This window comes from Stegostoma tigrinum, chromosome 4 (genome assembly GCF_030684315.1).
Source record: "Stegostoma tigrinum isolate sSteTig4 chromosome 4, sSteTig4.hap1, whole genome shotgun sequence".
NCBI lineage: Eukaryota > Metazoa > Chordata > Chondrichthyes > Orectolobiformes > Stegostomatidae > Stegostoma > Stegostoma tigrinum.
Window position 1 is genome coordinate 71,709,288 of NC_081357.1, and position 27,914 is coordinate 71,737,201.

The 27,914-nt window shown below is 40.4% G+C and overlaps 1 protein-coding gene across 3 annotated transcripts in view; it reads left to right on the forward strand.

Annotated features, from left to right (window-relative positions):
• The window catches only part of moxd1 (monooxygenase, DBH-like 1), a 120,357-nt gene that overhangs the window by 21,598 nt on the left and 70,845 nt on the right, over window positions 1-27,914 (forward strand). For 2 of the 3 annotated variants that reach the window (XM_048531154.2, XM_048531152.2), the window contains exons 3-4: window positions 6,185-6,352; window positions 6,474-6,557. In XM_048531154.2, the coding sequence (XP_048387111.1) occupies window positions 6,185-6,352; window positions 6,474-6,557 (252 nt within the window). The remainder of the gene's footprint in view (window positions 1-6,184; window positions 6,353-6,473; window positions 6,558-27,914) is intronic. The other variant, XM_048531153.2, reaches the window with a different exon arrangement.

Below are 27,914 nucleotides of genomic sequence, written 5' to 3' on the forward strand. Positions count from 1 at the left end.
TTGATTTGTGAAGATGTCAGTAAATTTTAAAATCAAGAAATGCAAAATCCCAGTTCATTATTAGAAAATGAAACCACAAGATTCCATGATTTAAAATTAAACATGTTTTTCCTATGTAGTAGTACTTAAATTGGTTAACTGTCTTAGCTAACCACCCATATTTGAAAACCCAGAAAAAGCAGAAATAGGAATTCACAGACATATTGTCGTAGTTCATAAACTGAAGTACAATTTAAGTGGCAGATACAGCTAAGGCATGTTATTCCGAATTGGCTCAGATGTTGGCATAGCACATATGTCTTTTGCTGTTACATTAGCCTCTCAAACGCTGTTCCTCACAAAAACATTTAGATGTAAAGTAATTTGAAGTGTCATGAGATTATAAAAAGTGCAACATAAAGTGCTTTATCTAAAACTGGTTATCTTATTTACTGTGGATGTGGGAAAGGATAAAATTAACTGAGGTCAACTATGGGGATATTTCTTTTGTCACCTAGCTTGAAATCAGTGAGCTCAATAAAGGATATATAGAGGAAGAATCTTTGATGTAGCTATTCTTTGATTTCATAATTTAAGCCAATTTAACTTTTTTTGTACGAGGAATTTTGGGTACTGACAGAGATTCTGATAGGTTCCCCTTTCAGCTGATTCCATAAAAGCCTGGTGAACAGAAGCATAATTGAAAAATTTATAATTAGTGCTAATTTGGGAGGTGTTGCTATAGATGGCTAAATACAGGAAGATATTAACAACTTGTAGAATGGGCGTACAATTTCAAACCAATTTCAGTACACATGATCGTAAGGTCAACGTTTTGATAGGAAATGTAAAGAGGCCTCATTCCCTGGAAAATGGTAATAGTACAGTTTTTTTTGTTATTTTTTGCAAGCTTTGATGTGATGAAAGTAATGACATTGATTAAGAGAGTCTTAAAAATGCAAGCAAAGCACTAGGGTTGATTCTTCAAGGTACAGAACTGAAAGACAGATAAGGTGAATTATAATTGTATAGAATTGAACTTAGCACAATGTTGGCCAATTATGAACAGTTTGGTCTGCATGTTTTAAAGAGGTACTGGAAATGGTACAAAAAGTTTCCTAGAATGACAATAGTTAAGAGAAAATTGGGACACCAGTTTGATAATTATAAAATTATTAAATAATTTGATAGGACAGCAATGAAGAATTTTAACTGGGATGTGCTGATGGAACCAGAAATGTCTGATACTTTCTCTCCTCTGCTTTTTCCTGTTTTCCACACAATTACGATTAAAATTAAAGTGCTGGAATATTTAGGGAAGCATTTCAAAGGTAAAAACTGTTGCCAGCTGACATTGGTGTTGTAAAGAACCTCCTAGTCAAAGAGGTGCATCACAGCCACAACTTTATTCTGCCAACTCATTTGCTAATGTAAGAGTTATTGAGAGCAGAATTTTAAATATCATTTGTAAATCATTCACATTACATTGATTGCACTTTCTTTGCGTGTGCATCATTATTATTCGCTGAGACTAGCTTAGCCCAAAATTTACATTTACTATAACATATTATGGTTAGCGTATACAGTCAGTTCTGTTATAATGAGGTAGATGTGTTTCTGCGCAACAACGCATTAGGGAAATAAGGGGGCCTATGGGAAAAGTGGGGTTAGGGGCAAACCACCAAAAAAAATTGATCAAAAATGACTCTGACTAAGTGTTCAATTCATATCTATTAATGAATTAAAAGTAAATTTAACACAACCTAGAAAAAAAATGTCAAGATGATGTGATGGTGCAGGAGCTTGTACGGTACCTCTCACAGAAGGCACTTCACGACAAAGCTTGCAAAACAATTGCATGATGCTGGCGCAGAGACTTTTTCGCTGCTAACATTGTACACATTCACAACAAAGCCCATCAAACGATCATGTGATGTTGACATGTACCCCTCCGCGCAGCAGTTGGATCGCATTATAGCCAACACAAGTTCCCCTATTGGTCAGTTGCGTTACAGCCAATTCATGTTGACGAGGGCTTGTTTTATTAGAACCGATGGTATTAATGGTTCCAGGGGTGTCAGGGACGGTTCCTGTATTGAACAATACTGTTGTTAGATTCTGAATTCATTCAACGTTCAAGGTAGTGTTGAGTTCTGTACTCACCATGCTGTATGTTATGGTTGCATTCACAGACTTGGTTGACCTCCCTTCCGTGTGTTGGAGGGGAGATTGTCTGAGATCGGCCTCAGTAAAGATAGCGGAAGGATTGCATGTGATCTCAGCCCACTTATGGACCCATTTGTGGATAGGAGTATAATCCTTTCGACCCCTCAGTGTCTTGCCTTGACTTATTAGCCCCAACACTCCTCATCACATCCAAAACACAAGCCTGTTCCTGCTTCGCAGTGTCACCAAAGTATTATGATGCCATTTGACCTATGGACTTTGAGCATTTTAACCTGGCAGCAATCTCTTGCCCTTCCCTTGTAACCCTGAATATTGGTTCTGTTTAAGTAGTTATCCAGCATCCTCTTGAAGGCTTCAATTGAACCTGTCTCCGTCATACTTCAAGATCGTCCATTCTAGATCCTTACTACTCAGGGTGGGAAAGAAAAGTTCTTTTTTCTCACCTTACATTTGGTTCTTTCACAAAAAACTTTAAATCTGTGCCCTCTAGTTCTTGATCCATTCATGAGCGAGAACAGTTTCTCCTTAGTTGTTTTGTCTTCACCTCTCAAGGTATTCGAAACTTGCATCAAATCTACACTTAGCCTTCTCCTCTCTAAGGAAAGCAGTCCGATCCATTTTTGTAAACCCTTTCTGCACTTTGTCCACTCCATTCACATCCTTCCCATGGTATCGCGTCCAGAACAGTACATAATACTCTAGCTCCGGTTTAATCAGTATTCTCCATGGGTTCATCATATAATTTTCCTGCTGTTATATTCTACGCCCCTATTAATGAAGCCTACAGCCTATTTCTGAAGTCTAGAATAGTCTATGTTTTATTAACAGCTCTCTCTGCCTGTCCTGCAACCTTCAGTCGCTTGCACTAAAACATATCACTTCACATTTCTCCATACTGAACTTCATCTGCCACTTATCCGTCCATTCCACCAATGCGTCAATGTCCTTTCCGAAGTTCTACACTGTCCACTTCATAGTTTGTAGTTCGGTCAAGTTTTTTGTTGTCTGCAGACTTTGAATTTGTCTTCCTGTTCACCAAGATGTAGATCATTTTTATATAGTGGAATTAGACTTAAAGGCAAAAGGCATGTGAAAATAATATTTTGGATCCGTCTTTAACTACGTGACAGATACTCCAAGACTGTGGATTTAGAGAAGGCAATATGGATACAAAATTATTTTTAGGCTGGAGTAACACTTGTAGTGGATCATTTATTTATATATGTATAATATTTCTATATCAGGAAAAGCGAGGGCCCCAATACCAACCCATGTGGAACTCCGCTATCTTATCTCTGAGCTAATTTTATATCTGTGTTGCCCCCTCCCTCACAATGGTCTAAAAAGTATCTGCCACATAGATAAAGACAGATGCAAAGTATTAGTTTCACAAATCTGCCATGTCTCTTGCCTCTTAATCAAAATCCACTGTTTGTTCCTAATTGGCCCCTTACCTCCCTCTGCCTTCTTACTGTTGATGTACTTATGGATGATTTTGAGATTTATTTTTGTAAACTGCAGGTCTTTTATCATAATCTCTTTTTGCTTCTCATATCTGTACATTCACCTCTGCTTTGAAGCTCCTGTATTGTTTGATCTTCAATTATTTTTACTACACAATACCTTCATAATCGTATAATTTTTCCTTTAATTTAATTTTTATCCCCTATGTCATCCAGGGAGCTCTTAATCCAATTGTTCTCCCTTTTCTGTGCTGAAGCCATCTCCTGTTTGACGAGAGCCCATTGTATAGCTACTGCTTTTTCTCACTACCTTTCATTCTCTTCTGTTTGTCCCAGCTCTGTCCTTACCTCATTGAAGACTGCTTTCTGCCTGTTGATTCTTCTTTCTTAAGATTGACCAATGTCATTTTCTACTGTAATTCTGAACCTTATGATACAAATGATCACTGTCCCCTAACTGTTCCCTTTCCAGACACTTGATCTACTTGGCTGTCTTATTCTTCAGAACCTGGTCTAGTAGTGCCTCTTTTCTTGCTTAACTGGACACATGCAACTAAAGGAAATTCTCCTGAACATGATCAGGAATGCCTGCCTTTTACTGCCTCTTACATTACCACTATCCGAATTGATAAAAAGGTAATTAAAGTTGCATTAATGAATACTGTTGTTTGCACCTTTCTGTAATTTCTTTGCACGTTTGTTCCTCTATGTATTTCCTACTAGTTGGTAGCCTATAAATTACATCAAGCAATGTACTTGAATGATTCATATCCTTAGCTCTAACCAATTCAGTTCAATCCCTGAAACCTCTGAAGCATCCTCTTTCTCTAAGATTGCAATGCTAATCTCAACCAAAAATGAGACCCAAAGAGTGACAAATCTGTGAAACATCTAACCAGAAGTAATATATTTAATGATCAGTATAGACAGGTTTAAGTGGAAGCTAGATAAATACGTGAGGGAGAAAGGAGGGCCAGGTTGATTGTATCTGATGAAGACGCACAGTAGGAGTTTTGCATAGCATATAAGATTTACAATTGACTTGCAGCCTGAATGGCCTATTTCTGAGCTACATATTGAAGGTTTTTTTGAATGCAGTCTACTCACTTTTGACCCCTTAAGTGCAGATTTTACATTTGAATATAACAGTTTGAGACTGGGATTTATTCATTCAATTTATCACTCTAAATAAAGTCTTGTTGAATTTCTCAATGTTTAATATGTTGTAGTTCAAGATTGATCTTTATCTCGTCCATATCAAGAACTGGCAAGTTTTATCACATTGGCAGTACTTTGTGTCAAAATGGTTCTTTGCTCATATTTATAAAAGCTACCATTCAACTGAAGTTACTTACACTTGTGTTGTTTCCATGTGGTGTGCCCTTTTCTAGTCTTACAACTTCTGGAACTCTTTCTAGCCCCTGAAAGAACTACATTTTACTCGTTCTGTGATGCTTACTTGTCTCTATAGCACAAGAAAATGTCTTCCTGTATTCACCACCATTCGTATGTGTCCACTGTGACATCTGTGACCCGGACAGTTTAACAAGCCATTCAATTTTAACACTGAACAATTGCTGAAAATTATCATGGAGCCCACAGCTGGATGGATGAAACATTTCTCATTTATGAAGTTAAATGACTCATTAGTGACTAGAAGTATGAAAGGAACGTTCTTGCAGGTGTATTATGAGTGGCAATTTTCTTTCTAACTGACTGTTACCAAGAGATTAGCAAATTGCTCTGAGCAGTTATTTTGATTACTGATCATTAAAATCGGCAAAAAATTTGATTGGAAATGTTAGCCCATAATTCCTCAGGTCAAAGTAATTACCCTTTGGTTTCTCAAAATATCTCATGAATAATAACTTGAGACTTTAAATCATTCTCTGGTTTATGATTTAAAGTAGTGTCTGTCCCAACCAACCTTTACATTACATGGTGAGAGAATTTCTAGAATGCAAGCATGGCCTTTTAAAAGCTCTCGGATAAGTACAGTAAATGACAATAATAAGTGTTAACATTCTTTTAATGCAATGAAGTTTTTGCTGATTAATTTTATATAAATTTAAATCTTGAGTTCACAATTTACTTGCCTACCAAGTCATAACAGTCTGGATTTGCCCTATCCGTATTGTTTGGTTTGAGATACAAGTGATCCATTTTACTAATCTGTCCATAAAACAAATCTTAAATTTCTTTTGTCTATTTTTGTGACTTTTATATTTGTAACAGTCACGTTGTTACATTTTTTTCCTGTACCCTTTCCCACGCTAGTGCGATAATTAATTACAAACAAGATATGATACTTTAGATCAAATTTTTAAAAACTCTTTCCACTGAAAATGTATCCTGCGTGCCATCATTTTTGGTTAGGAATTTTCACATTTTATTAGATTAATTAGCCTGGGCATATTTTTCCTCAGATGTAGTATTATACATTTTGAAAGATGTCAATCAATGACTTAAGCAGTTTGATTCAAGTACTTATAATCACAGACTCAACGCATTATTTAACAGTTTAACATTTTACTTTATTCATTCCTTGTGATCAGGATAACACTGTTAGGGTGATTTGGTCATATCATCCTAAAGATGTGCAACATGATCATCCACAATATCATTCATCAAACCGTGGGAGGAAAAGTCTTCACTTATTGAACCCTGTGGTGGACACTTTTATTCCTAGTGACGTGCTTGTATTTGAAATAAGACATTATAACGTGAGTATACTGCTACACATGAATATTATGAATTGCTTTTGCAAATTTTCTGTTGTCAAAAAAACATATTTTTAAACAGCAAAGATATATTTTTCAACTTTGGATTTAATGTTGAAGACAGGTTACAATACCAAAAAAGGATACCACCTACTGGTGTCAGATCTTTAAACTGCCAGCCCTAACCAAAAAGCATCACGTGATAAGGGTAAGCAATACAACTTGTAATTTAATAGAAATGTTTAATTTAAATATCTGGAAATAAATAAGTTACATTTAAGATATTGTATGCATTGTTGGAGTACAAAGAATGGACGATGAAGCCTGAAGTATTATTTCAATCTGAGTTCCTAATTTCTATATTTCTGTCATTAAGCAGGTTAATGTTAGCACTTGTCCCTATTCCACAATGTTTAGGGAACTAGGGACTTGCACTGAATTGCTTGAGTGGATTTCAAATAGTGCTTGGGTTGGAGCACAGTTTTCTGAAGAACTGACTTGTCAGCAGAGAATAACTAAATTAAAGCTATGTTATAATTAGGAACCAAATGGTGATTATGCTGAAGTTGGGTTAATCAAATGCAATCACATTGTATAGAATATATTTGATCCTTTAAGTATCTCCTGTGTTGGCCTTTTGAAAGAATACAGCTGAGGTCTGTGCATTAGTGTTTTTTAAATAGAAGCATTTCAAAAAGAACTTCAACTATGGCAGTATGTAAAGAGAATTTTGGCACGTAAACCATCCCATAAAAGGGGAAATTGGAATCTGGTTATTCCCAAAAAGCTTGAAGGTATGTCAGTGATGGATTATTATTGCAGCTTTTGGCAAACTGTTTAAAAACAAGACCATGGAAATGAGTAATGAGCTTTTACCGTGAGGACATTGATCTTTCTTCAACGCACTGTGACAATGGTCTCACACTTGTGGAACAATGAAGCCATGAAGAGGCTTAATATGACTCAATTTTATGATATATTCAGTGGATTAAGGAATATACGCCTGTAAAATTCATCCCCTAGAAGCTAAAGAAAATATTATTCTTCCTATGACTAGCTGCACAACTATATATTGGACATGGAGACAGAAATCAGAAAAGGCCAAGTGCTTAAAACTTGTTAGGATTGTGCTAACAAGTGTTTTTCAAGTGAGTCACACTGGCAATGATAGAGGCTTGAAATGCTGGAATGTAAGAACTTCACTAAACCTCCAAGTTTTAATTTTACTGCTTGGTGAGAGTATGACAGCAGGGAACTGAGAGGGAAATCCACATGATATGACAGAGGAATGCCTTGGGCAATTTGAACTCCCAGGCTTTATCATCTTGGAGGTCAGGTACTATCCCAAATTTGGTGTAATTTTGATTTGACTGTGGGCAGGAGCAGGTTATTAAGCAGTACATCCATCCTAGCAGGGAACAGAGTAAACAGTCTATGATGATGCTATAGTTTTAAGAGGTGTATTTTGTTCAGTTTGTTTTAGGAGGGAGATTGAATGAGAGATGATGAGCAGTCTGTGGTAAATGTAAACAGCTTATGAGGCCTTGGGTTTTTTTAAAAGTTGGAACAATCGAAGCAACCTGGCTGGGTGTGGCCAGCTGTGATAGATCAGGATTTCTATTTTTTTTTCCCTAAGTTTCTTAGGTTTAGCTTTTGTCAGAAGCTATTAGAATTTTGAAGAAGTAGAAGCCATTTTTCCCTCTCTTGGCTACAGCTAATAGATGGTGTTTCTATTCCTACTATGGAAGCTACATGTGAGACAAAATCTGTTTTCTGAATTAGCCTTTTTGCCAAAGGGTGTGTTCATGGGATGTCACTATATTGGAATAGTTAATTTAGTAATAGTTACTGCATCTATTATTCTGTTAAGTTTTCCAGTACAAATAAGTTATTCTAAGTTATTTCTTTTGTTGTATTTTAACTATCATGTTTGAGTAAATTGTAAGTTGAATAGTTTAACCAGTCATACTGCATCTGGAACACAACAATTTACATTTCCCGTTAAATAAGAAAAAGTTAGGGGCTAGGCTATCTTTGTAAAATATTTTTAGGGGGTCTGCTCTATTCAATAATAAGTCTCTTTGGTCTGAATTTTGACAAAAATTGACAAAGTTCAATTTTGGGGGGCTTCATAGAGAATTTCCCGCCATGAACTGTAGTGAGTTATCTTAAGTAACTCTTCATTGCACAATTCATTATGCATTCAGTAAGCTCCTGAGCACCATGTTTGAGCTATTGTGCACCCAACAGTGACAATAATAATCTAACACTGAGATACCTTCACATTTTTTAAGGAATGTCCGGTGTCTGATGTGATCTTTTGTGGAATGACTTAGGTGCCAGAGTTGTCTTTATGTACATCCCTAGTTGTTCTTTTTGAACTATTTATACTTTAAAAAAAAGGTCTAATGCATAGATCTCAGCTGTATGCTTTCAAAGGCCAAAATAGGAAATGTTTTCAAGATCAAACACATTCACAATGTGAATGTAACTCTTTGAGACCCAATCTGGGATTTCTGTCTCTGATGCCATATTTAAAGCCTTACTGTTTACCAAGTCAGATATTGCCAGCCACAAATAGTCCTTCATTGTATAAGTAGTGTGAGTGAAACAACAAAAAAAGCTTCTAAGGGCACATAGGTGGCACAGGTGACATCTGAAGGGGAACTTAAATTATAAATGTGTCGTTATTTTACATTATTTCTTGCTTGATCGACTGCCAAGGTAAATATTACTGCAAGAAGCAAGCTACAGATGTTACCTGTTCTTCGTGCCACACTTCCTTTTGGAAGGCAGCTGCCACTCTTCCAGCTCTTCGGCATCCATCAAATCCCCTCTTTGCCTGTTCCAGTTGCGCAGAGTGCTAGGATTAGTCATGCTAGGTTGAGTTCCACCCTTGGGCGACTGTCTGTGGGGAGTTTGCACGTTCTCCCTTTTGTCTGCGTGGGTTTCCTCCCACAGCCTAAAGATGTGCAGGCTAGGTGGATTGCTCATGCGAAATTGGCCATGGTGTCCTGGGATGTGTAGTCCAGGCTGATTAACTGTAAGAAATGCATGGTGACAGGGTCAGGGTGCAGGGATAGGTCTGAATAAGATATTCTTCAGAAGGGTCAATGTAGACTTGATGGGCTGAATAGCCTGCTTCTACACCGTAGTGATTCTATGATTCCATGATTATGCAACATAGGAAGTGCGGATTGTACTGCCATAGCCCATGTTTCCCAGCAGCCATCCTTATAAGGCACCCAGCCCTCAAAATTAAGCAGGAATCTGAGAATTGTCGAGGCTTTAGCATTGTCGTTGCCCCCAAGGTATTTGGCACAGACCCCAAAGAAATGGGGCCAATGATCACAGATGACCTGTACATCTTTTTCTGTTGATGAAGTCAGCTGAAATAATGTTTTAAGTGTGATGTGTGTACAGCCTATTAGCACCCCTGTAGCTGGGGAAGAAAGCTGTGTTGGCAGAGGTAACTGCTGGGCTGCAACAAGGAATTACCTTGAAGAAACAGGATGAAGTAGTGTGGTCTAGTAAAAATGGCATTGGTAATAGACCCACCGCATTTGTTGATTGAGGATTGTGAAAACCCACTCAAGTCCCTAGTACTCCCTTGGAAGCAGTCAGTTGCATAAAATCTTAGCACAGCTGTTCCTTGTCTAGGATAGGATGGCCAATCAGTCCTAACGTTCACAAATGCTGCTCCAACAGATGACTCAGGTCTGTGCTCGTGTTCTGGGACATTCTTAGTCAATGGCAGTAAGTATCTCATTCATCCGGATAAATGGCATTGAGGACAATAGAGTCTGGGCTTCTTGTATCTCCTCACCATTGTAAGAATATAAGAAATAGGGATAGGAGTAGGCCATTCAGTCCTTCAAATCTTTTCCACAATTCTAGAAGATTATGGCAGATTGGTTCCAGGCCTCAATTCCTCTTTCATGTCAGCTCCTCATAGCCATCAACTCCTTCATCTTGCCTCCAAAATTCTGTAGTAGAGAATTCCAGACATTCACTACTCTCTGGGAGAAGAAACTCCTTCGCACCACAGTTTTAAATGAGTGTCCTCTTGTTCTCCAACTGTGTCCCCTAGTTTGAGATACCCCCACCAGCGGAAACAACTTTTCAACATCTACTCTGTCAAGTCCCCTCAGAATCTTGTGTGTTTCAAAAAGATCACCCTTGTTCACCTTGACTCTGAATAAAGGCCTAACTTGTTTAGCTGTACTCAATCAGTCAACTCCTTAAACTCAGGGATCAACCTAGTGAATCTCTTTTGAAATGCCTCCAATTCCAATAAATGCTTTTTAAATAAGGAGACTAACACACTGTACGTTTGCAACAAATCCCAGTTTTAAACCCATATCGATAAGAAGGCAAATTCAATTTGCTTTCTTAAATACTTGCTGCGCACGTACGCTAACCTTTTGTGTTTCTTGTACGGGAACACAGATGGGAGATGTCTATTGGCTTGCAAAGAATTGCGTCACTGTAGGACAGAGTATAAATCAAGAAATAATGGAGATATGCAAGAAGGGCACTACAATTGTCATATGTGATATTAATCTGTATATTGACTAGTCAAATTAGTTTGTTCAGGGGTCACAGTGGTATGTGTTGAGGAGAAAGGGACTGGGAGTTTATCATGGTCAAGGGAGCCCCCAGGTCTTCTGTTTCATGTGTTAATCTTCCTTCAGTGATAGGACTGTTGTCTCTAAGTTGAAGTTGCATGTTCAATCTCAGCCAACATTCTTGAACCGAGTAGTGAGGGAGTGCTGCCTTGTCAGAAATGCCATCTTTTGTATGAGATATTAAACCGCGGCCTCGCATGGCGTTTCATTAGATCTTCTGTATCCAGTTGAAACCATATCTATCCTGACCAATATTAAATACTCAACCCTTGTCTTGTTGTTATTTGTTCAGTCTTGTGGTGGGCAGATAAGATACCAAATTTCCTACATTTCAACAATGATTATAGTTCGTAAAAGTTGCCCTAAAGGACTTTGGTATTTCTGTTTCTCTTCTGTGTTTTCCAATATCTCTGAATGATCACCAGAATTTTATTCCTGCACATGAATAAGGGCTTCACATGCCTAGACTGGATGTCTTTGCTCTAATTGAAAGGAACAGAACCAAAATTGTGGCTGGCAGCAATGCAATTGGAAATTTTCAAATGCTTTGGGGGCTGGCAATTTGGCATTCAAGTCAAGCATTCAAAAATGGTTTCAACAAAGGACTTCCCTTGTTGTGTTCCCAGTGGTTTGCTCCATCTGTACTATATATTTGATATATGCCTAGACATACAGGAGCACAACAGGTTAGAACAAAAAGCAGCTGCTTCTTTGTCTTCATAACGGTGGTATCTCTTTCTTTGGTAGTGACTGTGACATCCTTTTTAATTTAATTTAATTTCTTATCTTTTTGTTTTGCATCTTTTACGATTTTGTTTTATCTTTACATTTTCTCTTTTCACTGTCTGCCAATTCAAGGACAATTCCTTTGGAATTCTTTTGCTCTCAGTGTATGAGACGACACTGAGGAGTTCGAGAAACATGATCAAAATTGTCCCTGAGGTATGTCCTTTTATCCCACCAGAGCTTGTAGGCATGTGGACAGATCCTTTGCCGTCTACCCTTAACTAGGGAGGTCTTTCTCCTAATTTGGAATGGGTCCTTGAGGTGTAATCTTGTGGTCTCTTCTTCATATCCCTTCTCATACATATTGTTCCTCTGAGGTTGTTGATTTGCTCATCAAGCTGGCTTGTTCTTGTTCAAAGGTTTTGTCACCATGCTACGTGACATTACCAGTGGAGCCTCCAATGAAGTGATGTTATTCTACTCTGCTTGGAATTTATGCTGTGGTCTGTTATGGTGAGTAGTGTCACTTCCGGTTTTGGCCTGTATGGATTTGTATATGGGGTCCAATTTTATATGTTTTTGATTTCATTACGGGTTGAGAATCATGTCTCTAGGAATCTCCCATGCGTATCTATGTTTGGTTTGGGCTACTATGGTTACCTTGTCCCAGTTAAACTGATGGCCGTCATTGTCCGAGTGCGCCGATATTAAGGAGAGATAGATTGGGACACTATTTTAATGGGCCAAGACACATTGCAACACTCCAGAACTACGCAGGAAAGAGGAAGAGCACCTATACAAAATCCTTGCTTCAAAATGGATATACCCACAACTTCATCCACAGATACCTACTAAACAGACAACAACAGGAGGACACAGTACGCTCTAACACGCTGATCGCACTGCCCTACAACAGGAACATATTGGAACTGATAACAGCACTCCTAAGACCATTAGGAATCATGGTAGCCCACGAGCCCACAGCCACTCTACGACAAACATTAGGATTAAAGACCCCATTCCCAAAATATGCAGAACCAACGTGGTTTACAAAATACAATGCACCAACTGCCACAAACTTTGCATCAGACAGATAGGAAGGAAACTAGCCATCGGAATACTTGAACATCAACTAGCAGCAAAACTGCACGATGAGCTGTCCTTAATATCCGTACACTCAGACAATGAAGGCAATCATATAGAACTGGACCCCAACTACAAACCCATACAGATCAAAACCGAAATGACAGTACTCACTGTAACGGACTAGACAGTATAAATTCCAAGTGGAGTAGAACAATATCACTTCATCGGAGGCTGCACTGATGATGTCATGCAGAATGGTGCAAAACGTCTGAACAAGAACAAGTCAACAACCTCACCCACAACCCGAGCTACAGACCTTTGCCTAACCTTTATATATTGTTCCTCTCATTGAAACACATTACTGCATCTCCCTTTGCTTTGACTGCATATTTTCTAATATCAGTTGTACTGCTTAAAACTTCTTACCTGAATCTCTCCATTTATAAAAGCTTTAAAAACCCAGCTGTTTGGTTTAGGTTTGTGTAGTCTCATCATCCTCGGTTCTGTTTCTGTGATTTCCTTTTGTAGGTACTGTGAAAGATCCCTTTGCTTTAACTAGCTAACCAGTGTATAATTGCCAGTTGTTTTAACAGTCTGTTTCAGACTTCAATTCATTTTCCTTATATTGTCCTTTCAATCACATGATAATACTGCAATAGCAATGCCATGTTTTTAAAATATCAGAGAAAAATACACCTTCATTCCTTAAGCATCTAAAAAAATGCAATTACAAAGATAGTAGATGGAAAAATAGTAGGAAACAACAAGAATGGTCTAAGGAATTTAATATTTGTAAGTAAGTCAATGAAAGGTTAATAATGGAATAAATTATTCACCAGTTAAATTGAATAAAGTGCAGGGACTGCAGAACATGAATATTACTGAAAAGTGAAATGCTTTCATCTTGAGCTTAAGTTGGACAAACATCAGAATGCCAAATTTCAAAAGATGTCACCAATTTATCCTGCAGGTGTTGTGAATATGTACTTCATGTTTTAGTATGTAGGTTTGAGTTTTTAAAAATTAAAGTTTCATGGAAGGAAATTAAACACATGGAAGTCAGTTATACTTGAAGGTTGGGATCATGTTGCTTTAAGAAGATAGCAACTAGAAAGTTAGATCAAAAACATCAAATGAGCTTACTGAGCTAGAAACTTGGCATCTACATAGTTTGCAATAAAGACAGTCAAGAGAAATGGTTTGTTTTGGGAGTAAATGCTAAATTAATTAAAAGCATTTGGTGGCCACTGAAAGGCTGTAAAACTCAAAGCTCCATAAGATCAAAGATGGAATTGTAAACGAGAGCTCCAAACCTAAAATTTAGGTGAAGGATGACTCCAAATAGACTATATTGTCATTGGTAACTATCACATCATTGAGTTGGGTGGAGTTTAAAAAGTTGTGATGGCTTCACTCTCTATGTATTTTTGCTGAGAGAAATTGATTGCAGATTAAAACTAGGAGAGTGCTGATGCAAAGTAGTGCTTTTGCAGAAAGTACAAATGTTACTGTTAACTTTCTTCGGCAGCTAGCATGGGAGAAATCCCTAGAAGCCATTGATAATTCACAGTGACTGAGACTGGTATGAAACTCAAGTAGTATTTTCTTGTTGCTATTTGAGAAACATTGGAAATTTTAAAAAAGCCCAGCTCGGTGAAGCTAGCTAATAAAATGTGAGGCTGGATGAACACAGCAGGCCAAGCAGCATCTCAGGAGCACATCTGCAGTTCCCATTATCTCGGTGAAGCTAGCTGTTTGCCAACAAGCTAGAAATGTGCAACTGTGTTGATACTGGGGTGCAGGCTTGAGAAGAGATTGAACTAGTGTCATGTGAGCGGTTGTTGAGTAGACTATAATAGAGTAGCTTTTGAGTGAGATTCAAAGATAGATCTATGAAAGTGAAGAATTGAAATCCCTTGTAAAGGAGATATTGTTTTAAAGAGATTTGGTGACCCAAAGCATTAGTAACATCTCAGGGGGTTGCTGAGAAATCTATGGTTTGACTACATTTGCAAATTGATATGCTGTTTCGCACTCAAGCACAGTTTCTGTTTTCCACATTTACCTCCTTGGTTAGTTCTTGATTTTAGAGTATACGTTGTGCACAGACAAATAGTTTTATTATTCTAAGTTTGCATTGTGATGTCTATTTTGATTGTCCAAAATGGTGGAATCTTGTGGCTTTATTCTATTAAGAATTTGCAATCAAACTTTGTCCATTCCTAACGACAAAAAAAGTTACTGGTCTTGAGACAGACCTGATAAATTTGGCAGTCACATCAGACATCATAACACAAAGGAAAAGGGTACTGACAAAAGGAATATATAAACTCAGCACCTTTTCCAAATTGTCCAGAAACTTGGAGCGTAGCTTCATTGCTTTCTCGGTTGGAAATGCCTTGGCCAATCAAGTTGCTTTGTCAATGTTGTCATCACAAATGTTTTCTCTTGTATAGCAGGTTCTCACTTAACTTTCAAGAGCTCAACAATTTTATGATTGTAAGTAAAATTATTTTAAACCCATCAGATTTTCAATCAAAACTGATGTATGTCTATAGTTAGGTTCCATAAAATAATTTTTCATCAGTAAAGAATTAAAACATTACATCATATAAGTTGAAAAATAATATTGTTATATTGTGAAGTTGCTATATCGATAAATGAACAACCTTTTCTAAAACAAAATAAATTGAAAAATATGCATTCAAAGAAATGTTAACTTTCGTTTTACCTCCTGCTTGCTGCTCATTTTGCTCACCATCAATCTTGCTCACTGAAACTCCTGCATTCACATCTTCTCTTTCTATCGCCCTCTCATCACAATGGTTGTTGCAGACCCCTCAGTTCAGGTCAAGGTCAAGGACAAGCTAAGGTCCAGATCCAATCCGCAGCCAGAGCTCTGGGGCTTTCGAACTGTAAGTCCTCATAGAACATAAAACAATATAGCGCAGAACAGGCCCTTCGGCTGTTGATGTTGCACTGACCTGTGAACTAATCTAAGCCCATTCCCCTACACTATCCCATTATCATCCATATGCTTGTCCAAGGACTGTTTAAGTGCCCCTAATGTGGCTGAGTTAAGTACATTGGCAGGCGGGCCATTCCACACCCTTACCACTCCTAGTAAAGAACCTGCCTCTGACATCTGTCTTGAATCTATCACCCCTCAATTTGCAGCTATGCCCCCTTGTACAAGCCAACGTCATCATCCGAGGAAAAAGACTCACACTGTCCACCCTATCTAATTCTCTGATCATCTTGTATGTCTCTATTAAATCCCCTCTTAGCCTTCTTCTCTCCAATGAGAACAGACCCAAGACCCTCAGCCTTTCCTCATACGACCTTCGCTGCAGACCAGGCAACATCCTGGTAAATCTCCTCTGCACCTTTTCCAAATCTTCCACATCCTTGCTGTGATGGGGCGACCAGAACTGTACGCACTATTCCAAGTGAGGTTGTACTAGCGTTCTGTACAGTTGCAGCATGACATCATGGCTCCGGAACTCAATCCCTCTACCAATAAAACCGAACACACCGTATGCCTTCTTAACAGCACTATCAACCTGGATGGCAATTTTCAGGGATCTATGTAGATGGACACCAAGATCCCTCTGCACATCCACACTACCAAGAATCTTCCCATTGACCCAGTATTCTGCCTTCCTGTTGTTCTTCCCAAAATGAATCACCTCACATTTATCTCATTGAACTCCATTTGCCACCTTGCAGCCCAATTCTACAGTTTATCCAAGTCTCCCTGCAACCTGCAACATGCTTCCACGCTGTCCACCACTCCACCAACTTTAGTGTCATCTTCAAATTTACTAACCCATCCACCTATGCCTGTGTCCAATTCACTTATAAAAATGACAAACAGCAGTGGTTCCAAAACAGATCCTTGTGGCACACCAGTAGTAACCAGACTCCAGGCTGAATATTTTCCATCAACCACCACTTGTTGCCTTCTTACAGAAAGCCAGTTTCTAATCCAAACTGCTAAATCTCCCTCAATCCCATGCATCCGCATTTTCTCCAATAGCCTACCATGTGGAACCTTATGAAAGACTTTACTGAAGTCCATGTACACCACGTCAACTTCCCTACCCTCATCCACATGCTTGGTCATCTTCTCAAAAAAACTGAATGAGCTTTGTGAGACACGACCTGCCCTTGACAAATCCAAGTTGACTATCTCCAATCAAATTGTTGCTTGCTAGATGATTATAAATCCTATCTCTTATAATCCTTTCCAAAACCTTTCCTATAACAGACGTAAGGCTCACAGGTCTATAATTACCTGGGTCATCTCTACTGCCCTTCTTGAACAAGGCCACAACATTTGCAATCCTCCAGTCCTCTGGTACTAAACCTGGAGACAATGAGGGCTCAAAGATCAAGGCAAAAGGCTCCACCGCCCCAGCTCTCTAGCTTCCCAGAGAATCCTCGGAAAAATCCCATCCAGCCCAGGGGATTTATTTACCTTTACACCTTCTAGAGTTGATAACTCCTTCTCCTTACTAGCCTCAATCCTTTCAAGTCTAATAGCCCATATCTCAGTCTACTCCTCTACAATATTCTCCTTTTCCTGAGTGAAAACAGATGAAAAATATTCCTTTAGCACCTCTCCGATCTCCACAGGGTCCATGCACAACTTCCCACTTCTGCCTTTGACTGGCCCTACTCCTACCCTAGTCATCCTTTTATTCCTCACATGCCTATAAAAAGCACGGTGTAAACAAGTTGAGCTGGGTCTGTTACTATCTAGGTTCTTGTTGAGTCACATCCCCAGAGTTGAAGCACTGCTAAGCACCCTCTCTCAAAGCAAGGATACAGGATAAGGAAATGGCAGCACCAGGGAATAGAAGGTTCAGTGAAAGGGTGGTAGTGAGAATGGCACAGATTGCACTTAGAGGGTCGAAAGCAGGATGGTATGATAGGGAGTGGCACAGACCACGGCAAAGTGTTTATGTTCTGATAAAATGAAATGACTTAATATTGAATGTCATGTCTTTAAACAAGATTACAGGCCCCATCAAGTGAACAATGTTGAAATGAAACATGCTAAATATTGCAGTGCTAAACAGGGACTTGCTGTAGTATAACTTTGTTGTGGTTGTTTTGAATTTGGCATTCTTATGTTTATCTTTTTGAGTGCAAGACAACATGCTTTTGCAATATGTCCCTCTTACCGGCAATTCTTTAAATGCGGGGAATGATAAAATGTTTCTGGTTAGTTTCTTCAAAAGAATTTCCTAATTTGGTCAAATATTTTGAAAATCTGTACGTTGTAAAATTAGGCAATGTCAGAAGAGAAACATTTGATGCATTCATAGGACACGCCTTCTGCTTTTCTAACAGAATGTTGATTTAAATGGGCTTGTTATTATTGGATCAAGGAATATCAACGAGATATGTTAAGGATTTATATGTTTGTGTTGCCAGCAGTAACTAAAGACTTGCAATATGTAAAGATTAGGAAGGAACATGCGGAGCTGTGTGTGTTTGCAGACTGCATGAACCACTATTTGATTAAATGACAACTTGGTTATTAACTGATATCTAGTCTCAAATTGTCCGGTAGCCTTAACATTGTAGGGATGTTTTGTACCAATTCATTAAAAATGACTGTAACAAATAATTACTCTGGAAAGGACATGATAAAAGGAAGGGTTCAGTGAAAAACTGGAATTTAATTTCTAAACAATGAAGTTATATTCAAAACTAATCTGTTTTCATTAGTGGCAAAAAAGTTACAAGCTCACGTGATCCAAGTCTTTAAAACAGTGCCAGACATGGATAATTTAAGAAAAGACTGGCAGCTGACAGTTAAAACTACAGTTACATGCCATTAGCTACTCGTATGTGACCACACAAAATTGGATTACAATTCACAAACCTTGTTGCTGGTGGCAACTCCTCTATTAGACCTTTGAATGTTTCCATTGTCGGAGTTTTCAAAACCTAGTGGAAGAACACAAAGGGTCTCAGTTTTGGATGTCTTGAGTGAGCATATCGCACAGTCAGTGCTTGTTATATTGGGAAGTTTGTAAGAGGATAACATATTAATCATAAAAGACCAGCAACAGTGTGGTCTTTTACATTGCTCTTGTTCACAAATCATGTTGCATGATCTTCATATTTCATCTTTTGTTTAAGGATGGTGATGCATATTTCATTCTAATGATTTATGAATCTGTCAGAAACAAATAATTGCAAAAACATTATGCACGTTCAATTCTAACTTTTTTTTAGTTTTTGATAGAATTGTTATTCAAGGTAATGTGTGTGGATTAGATGGAAATGATAACTTATAACATTTTACAAAATTGTAACATAATTTATAAAATTTTGCCAAATCAAAACATCATTAGGATAGAATTCATTGCGTTAGCATGAACATGTACTGTTAAAAAATGATTAACCCCATTGTATATAGAACAATGGTACATAGCAACGTAGCTATCAATTAACTAATGGAGGAAGCCTGCTAAACCTATCATTTTGTATAAGCGATGTCACTCCGCCCGCTGCCGACCATCGCTCTGCCCACCACCTCCACAGTCAGCAGCTTCAGAGGAGACTGTAGTATCCAGCCCTGCCAGTCTTCACCATACCCCCAGACCTCCCCCCTACTGAGGATGAATGGTCTGTCCTCAGTAAAGGACTCAGCTTTGTCTCCCTCCACCCACACATGGACAAATGCAACTCACGTTTGGACATTGAGCAGTTTTCCCGCCACCTCCACGCTTATTTCTTTAACCCTTACTGAACCCTCTTACTGGACACCACCCCAAGGCCTCCTACCTTCCCTCGACTTCTTCATTTCCAACTGCCAACAAGATATCAATTGCCCCAACCTCTCCAACCCTCTCATTCACTCCAACTTCTCCCCTGCAGAACATGCAGCCCTCCGCTCCCTCATCTCCAATCACAACCTCACCATAAAACCCGCGGACAAGAGAGGTGCTGTTGTAGTATGGCGCACTGACCTCTACGTCGCCGAGGCCAGACTCCAGCTCTCTGACACCTCCTCCTAACCCTCTGGATCATGACCCCACCCACCCACCACCAAACTATCATCTCCCAAACCATCCACACCCTCATCACTTCGGTGAACTCCCACTCATAGCCTCTAATCTTGTTGTTCCCCAACACTGCACTGCCCATTTCTATCTCCTTCCCAAAATCCACAAACCTGACTGCCCTGGTCGACCTATTGTCTCCGCCTGCTCCTGCCCCACTGAACTTATCTCCACCTGTCTCGACTCCATTTTCTTCGCCGTGGTGCAGGAACTCCCGACCTACATCCGTGAAACCACCCATGCCCTCCGCCACCTCCAAAACATCCAATTCCCCGGTTCCCAACACCTAATTTTTACCATGGATGTCCAGTCCCTATAAACCTGCATTCCCCATGCAGATGGGCTAAAGGCCCCATGCTTCTTCCTGTCCTGCAGGCCCGACTAGTCACCCTCCACAGTCCTCCTCATCCGCGTAGCCGAACTTACCCTCGCCCTCAACAACTTCTCTTTCAATTCCTCCCACTTCCTACAGACAAAGAGGGTGGCCATGGGTACCCACATGGGCCCATGCTGTGCCTGCCTCTCTGTAGGATATGTGTAGCAATTCCGCTTCCAAGGCTACATTAGCCCTATTCCCCACTTCTTCCTCTGTTACATCGATGACTGTGTCGGCGCTGCCTCATGCTCCCATGAGGTGCTTGAACAGTTCATCCACTTCACTAACACCTTCCACCCCAACCTTAAGTTCACCTGGACCATCTCTGATACCTCTCTCTCCTTCCTGGACCTCTCTGTCTCCATCTCTGGCATCCACAGCTACCTAGAATACACCTTGTCTCACCCACCTTCCTGCAAAACTGCCATCTCCTATTCCCAATTCCTTCACTTCTGCTGCATCTGCTCCCAAGATGAGGCATTCCACTCCCCAGATGTCCTCGTTTTTCAAGGACCGCAACTTCCCCTCCTCAGTGATCGAAAATGCCCTCGACCATGTCTCTTGCTTTTCCTGCAACTCATTCCTCACACACCCTCCTCACAATAACAACCAAAACAGAATCCCCCTCGTCCTCACGTATCACCCCACCAACCTCCAAATCCAACGCATCATCCTCTGAGACTTCCGTCATCTGCAATCTGACCCTACTACTAAAGAAAATATTCCCTCCCCACCCTTATCTGCTTTCCGGAGGGATCACTCTCTCAGTGACTCCCTTGTCCGCTCTACACTCCCCTCCAGCCTCACCACCCCCAGCACTTTTCCCTGCAACTGGAGCAAGTGCTACACCTGCCCCTTCACCTCCCCCCTCACTCCCATCCCAGGCCCTAAGAAGACCTTCCACATTAAATAGATGTTCACCTGCACATGTGTTAATGTGGGATACTGTATCCGCTGTTCCAGTTGTGGCCTCCTCTACATCGGGGAAACCAAGCAGAGGCTTGGGGACCGCTTTGCAGAACACCTATGCTTAGTTTGCAATAAACAACTACACCTCCCAGTCACGAACCATTTCAACTCCCCTCCTACTCCTTGGACAAGTCCATCCTGGGCCTCCTGCATTGCCACAATGATGCCACCCCGAAAGCTCCAGGAACAGCATCTCATATTTATCTTGGGAACCCTGCAGCCCAGGTCTATCAATGTGGACTTCACAAGATTCAAAATCTCTCCTCCCCTGACCGCATCCCAAAACCAGCCCAGCTCGTCTCCAGCTCCCTAACCGTTCCTCCTTCCTCAAACCCCACCTCCATCTCCTACCCACTAACCTCATTCCGCCTCCTTGACTGTCCGTCTTCCCTGGGCCAACCTATTGCCTCTCTAACTCCCCACCTACGTTCACCTTTATTGGCTCCAACCCCGCCTCTTTGACCTGTCTGTCTCCTCTCCACCTATCTTCTCCTTTATCCACTTTCTATCCGCCTCCCCCTCTCTCCCTATTTATTTCATCAGCCCCTTCCCCTCTCCCACTTCTGAGGAAGGGTCTCGACCTGAAACATCAGCTTTCCTGCTCTCCTGATGCTGCTTGGCATGCTGTCTTCATCCAACTCTACACCGTGTTATCTTAGATTCTCCAGCATCAGCAGTTCCCACTGTCTCTCTTATTATTTTGTGTGTTTGGGTTGTCCATGGCTGTGACTTGAATAAAACGTCACAGATGGCTAAGCAAACTAGATGTTAAGAGGAAATAAATAACTTCTAAAAGTAAGAAAATTAAATGAATGGTCAAACTAGAAAAATGCATTTAAAGATGTGTACTTCGTGCTGATTGCAAGTGATACCCACATTTTGACAATGACTGACTAAAATGTAATTCTCCCAGTGAAGCAAAATCCCAGACTAAACTGGCCATGTTCTCTCTACGCCTCTGAATTGGATTTGAATTTCTAACAAGTGTAGCAGTTATTTGGACAGTTTTCCTCTTATCTCTGTGCACTTTTTGAATATAGCGGCGGAATTTTTCGTCCTTTAGTTGAACAAAATGGTGCTGTGCTAAACAGGGACTGGCTGTATTGGAACCTATATTATAATTGTTTGGAATTTGGCCTGATAAGAGCAAGACAGAATGGACAGACAGATGGGTCTTCAATGTAATATCCCATCCAAAACATAGGTTGCTGGTTTACCATGTCTATCCATGTGATTGCATGTATTACCCGAAATGAATGCTACATTCCACTTCCCATGCCCAAAACATTCACGTTATTAAATTATTACCATGCAGTGAGAACAGAAGTTAACCCTATATCTTTGCTATCACTCAATACTATATAGCTGTATGAAATAATTTTGTAATGTTAATGAGAGCAACATCAATTTTCTGACTTCTGAAGAAGGATCACTGGCTTTGAAACACTTACTCGGCTTTCTTCTCGCAGATGCTGCCAAAACTGCGAATTTTTTTTTCAACAATTTCTGCTTTTGTATCAATTTTTTTCATCCTCCTCCTTGCTTTTACATTTTCATTTACCAGGTTCTACCCTTTCTTGGCATTCTTCCTCTGGTGTGAAGCACAAAATTGCACTCAATACTCTTAACTATAGTCTTATTTGGGGTTTTGTTTATATACAGAATATTTCTTCCTGTTATGACAGTATATACCAGCCCGTTTTTGATCTTATTAATTATGCATCTGAATCCCTAAGTCCCTATATTTTTCTACATTACCCTACTTGCTTCCATTTATTGTATGATTATTCATTTTATTTCTCATTGCCAAAATGTGCCACTTCTAAAGTAATAACATTGAATTCAATTTATTTAATTCTTTGTGCAAGTCTTAGCAAAATCTCCTTACAGCTTCCTCGATTATTTAAATTATTTGATTTGCCTCATATTTTAATGTCATTTGTAGTTTAGATACCACTCTCTCCTGATCCATTTCCCAATCTTTGATGTCAAGAGTGAACGGAGGTGAGACACTGGAGTACATGGTCGAGCACTGAAAAATTGTCTTTAATTCGTACTCTCTGTTTCTTCCTCCACACTTCAAATGTTTCAGTCTTACTTGTTGATATTAACATGACCATAAAAATGTCTGACTTCACCAACTAGCTCTCCAAAATCTCTCAGTGTGCAGAAATAATGTTTGAATAATTCCAGATGTTCCAAAAAGTAATGATTCTTTCATATTGTAAAACATTTTATCTTTGATACATGGTACAGATGGAAAAATTGTATTGTTTGGATTGGTTTTGTTTACTTTCCTTCACGCTCAGTACTCTTCAGTGAACCAAGTAGTGAACACCACTCCAAACCACTCGCTTACAACCACAGTTCTGCATACAGAAATCCTCAGTGTTAAATGCACTGTAGAAAGGGATCTTTTCACTGCTATAATTTACATTCCTCGTGATTTTTACTTCTCTGCCTCCATTCTAGAAAAACAAGCTTTTTAAAAAAAGTTACATTTACTTTTAATGTAGCTAAATGTAAGAAAAATATTCTGTGAAAGAAAATATAACTGTAAATTTTCCACACAGACTCAGTTTTAAGAATGAAATATACTTATATGGACACAATTAATATGGAAACATTTTTAGAAACTATCATTGTAGATCTTTTGAGTGGCAAGTGGTAGGATGCTAAATTAATTTCTTAAAAATATTGGCTAAAAATTTCATATTAGCCTTTGATATTAATTTCGACAATTTGAATGGGCTTCTGACTTTTATTATTGTGTTTATATACATTGGTCTTTAAAGAAAAATGTATATAATTTTATATTATGTGAAATGGTTAATTACTAATGGACCAAAAGTTACAATGATGGTACTTCCTTTCAGACAACTTAATCATAGAATCATAGGTTTGGTCTATGCAGCCTCTAAATAAATCTAGGTAAATCATGGAGTAGAACTTTCACATTTGAAGTTTAAACAGATGATGATGAATGAGGTTCACGGCTTCATTTTTGCCATGGCCTGCCTTCTCCCATCGTTATTTACGCAAATGAGATGTTGCATGTGTTTCTCAGCAAATTCTGAGAAGGAAATACTCTCCACTTCTAAGACCTTCTGGTTGGTAAGACATTGCCGCCATGTTTAAAGCCCAGCTGGTCATCACTTCAGCTGATGTGCTCGTCCTTACACACTCACTACATGGCACAGAGATGCTCGCTAAATGGTTTACAGAGAAAGTTCTTGTGATGCAAGTGAATGGGATGATGGAGAAAAATCATAGAATCCCTACTGTATGGAAGCAGGCCATTCAGTCCATTGAGTCCACACCAATACTCTGAAGACCAATCCACCCACACCCAGTCCTCTACCCTGTCCCTGTAACCCTCCATTTCCCATAGCTAATCCACCCAGTCTGCATGTCCCTGGACACCTCTGGTAAACTTAGCATAGTTAATCCACCCAACCTGCAAATCTTTGGACTGTGGGAGGAAACCAGAGCACCCAGAGGAAATCCATGCAGACACAGGGATAATGTGCCAACTCCACATGACCTCAGAATGGAATTGAACCCCCATCCTGGTGCTGTGAGGCTAACCACTGAGCCACCATGCTGGAAGTCAGTCCTCTTCACAGCTGTCCGTAACAAGCGGGCCCCACCAGCCATACTGGACAGAGACAGCAGGATGTGTCACAGCTGCCTCCGCTATCAAAAGGGATATCCAGGAGTGCAGAAGAAAATATACTTTTGCACTCTGAGACGCTATACAGCCCCATATTTTCCTTCCTATCTTGTATTCAAACAGCCATTAGTCACAATAACTCAGCCACTGCATAGCTGACTCACCGAAATGATGGATTATAACCCTCAGCATCATGACTTTGTGACCACTGAAGGGCTCACACCCAACTCATTCTGATCAGTTACTAACGCTCTTGCCCTCTGTGCTTCCTACTCATCACTGGTGACTCCTTACTATGTCTCCAACATGCATGATAATGATTTATTCTTGTGTTCGCCCTCATCATATTCAGTCCTTCCGTTTGTCTCATTGCATGATAAAATGACCTAACAAATAGGCGACAGTGTCCAAGATGAGTGGGGTGGTTGGTGGCAGACATTAGATTCTTTGTAGTTAAGTTGACCTGTGATGACTGGGGAATGGCAATGTGAAACCAATGCAGCTAGCTCCATGGTCCACTCTGATTACCACCAGCACTAACTAATTTTTATTCCACACAAATTTTATCCATCTTCTGTCTCTTATGCAAGCACCAGTGTTACTTGAGGAACCATAATAAGGAAGAAACCCAACTTAAACTCATCATGGACAGTCTTATCTCTAGGGATTCAGCTTGTGAACCCTAAAAAGATGCATAGGCAGGATATTCTGCTGCACCTTCCACCAGCTCAGTGGTTTTCATCTCCAATAGGTATTCTCTTGAGATTAGACTTAGAAAGTTTGGTGAGCACATCATGGGCATGCCTCTGGAGGAAGAAATAGAGGAGTGTTAGAGACCCGGGGACCTGCTTAGCCTCTTGCTGAAGGTGTACTGCTGATCTCAGCCATAAATTATTGATTGTCTCAATCTGCAGAGGCTGGCACAGGAACATCAGGCACTTAGTAGGTTGCAGCAAAAGATTGAGGAGACCATCAGTATTTTGACTGCTGTGATGACTCTGGCATGTGAGCATTTGCCTAACTCAGTGGAAAGGATGGCAACCAACTTTAGAGACTATTGTCCAGCTGAATGCTGAGGGGCCACCGGATACAGATTCAGACCTGCGCTCTACTGCATTAGCATATCAGCATCAGTGGCACAGCAATGGGATGGCGGACTTTGATCTCACGCCAGGGGACCCTCCTCAAGGTGGTACTAACCGGGCATCCATAGAGAGATGGTGAAGCACACAGGCTCTGCAGCAGCATCTGGTCAGGATACAGCAGAGGTGCTCGCCCCCTTTCAACTAGCTAATTCCGGTGATCCCAAACCAACAGCTATTCAAGCTCAGGAGGGTGAACCTGCATCTAGGCAGGAGACTGTTAGCAGGCCATGACCTTTCAGACCAAAAAACATGAGAGAACATCAGCCCAAGTCTGCAGCATCAACAGAACTAACCACAGAGCAGGCTCCCTCCACCCCAGCTGTGGAAGTCAGCATTGCATCTAGACATAGAAGAGTGAAGAAGAAGAAGAAAACATACTGAGGGCTGATAGATTTCACAATTGCTACATCATTGTGTTTTTGTCACTGTCTGTTCACTTGTACCATTACAATGTCTGCTGTGGTATTGCTTTTGCTGTAGCATTTTAATTCTGAGCCAAATAAAAGAGGAGACTTCATTCATTCCAAGGAGGTAAGATATTGCAAATAACTGAATCTTAGACTGCACCTAGCCTCAGGTGTCAGGGATCTTTCTGAAGCTTAATTTTGACTACTGCAGCCAAAATATTGCAGGTAAATACGAAGGTTACTGAGGTTAAAAACAATGTCCAGGGAATGTGCCAGAGTCTGTGTGTACACTTCCTTTCACTGTTACATCTACTGAGTGATAATTCAGAGTCACTGATATCGCCACACATCTCAGTCAGGGGAAGTTATTCCAGTATTTCTGCTTTTTGAGCAAGTGTAGTGATATTAAAGGCTGAGAGGTGTCGAATGGACAGCTCCCATCTTTCCCATCCCTCATAGCGCAATAGTGTGGAGAATAAAAGCTGCACAAATCACTGCCTTTCATAAGGTGAACGTTGCCATGACATGCTTGAATGACTTCTGTGGCAGTGTTAAAGTCTACTACGCATGTTGTGAGGCATTGAAGGATACATTTTAACAAAAGGGTTGAAAGGAGCTTTCATGGGATTCTTGCCAACTTAGTGGGGGCTAGACTATACTGACTCATTTCTCATTTTCTCATGGTTTGTTTCAGATAACTTTAGCACTTTGTGAAAATAGCACCCGCATGGGCCCCAGCTATGCCTGCCTCTTTGTAGGTTATGTGGAACAGTCCCTCTTCCGCACCTACACAGGCCCGAAACCCCACCTCTTCCTCCGGTACATTGATGACTGTATCGGCGCCGCCTCTTGCTCCACAGAGGAGCTCGAACAGTTCATCCACTTCACCAACACCTTCCACCCCAACCTTCAGTTCACCTGGGCCATCTCCAGCACATCCCTCACCTTCCTGGACCTCTCAGTCTCCATCTCAGGCAACCAGCTTGTAACTGATGTCCATTTCAAGCCCACCGACTCCCACAGCTACCTGGAATACACCTCCTCCCACCCACCCTCCTGCAAAAATTCCATCCCCTATTCCCAATTCCTCCGCCTCCGCCGCATCTGCTCCCACGATAAGACATTCCACTCCCGCACATCCCAGATGTCCAAGTTCTTCAAGGACCGCAACTTTCCCCCCACAGTGATCGAGAACGCCCTTGACCACGTCTCCCGTATTTCCCGCAACACATCCCTCACACCCCGCCCCCGCCACAACCGCCCCAAGAGGATCCCCCTCGTTCTCACACACCACCCTACCAACCTCCGGATACAACGCATTATCCTCCGACACTTCCGCCATTTACAATCCGACCCCACCACCCAAGACATTTTTCCATCCCCTCCCCTGTCAGCTTTCCGGAGAGACCACTCTCTCCGTGACTCCCTTGTTCGCTCCACACTGCCCTCCAACCCCACCACACCCGGCACCTT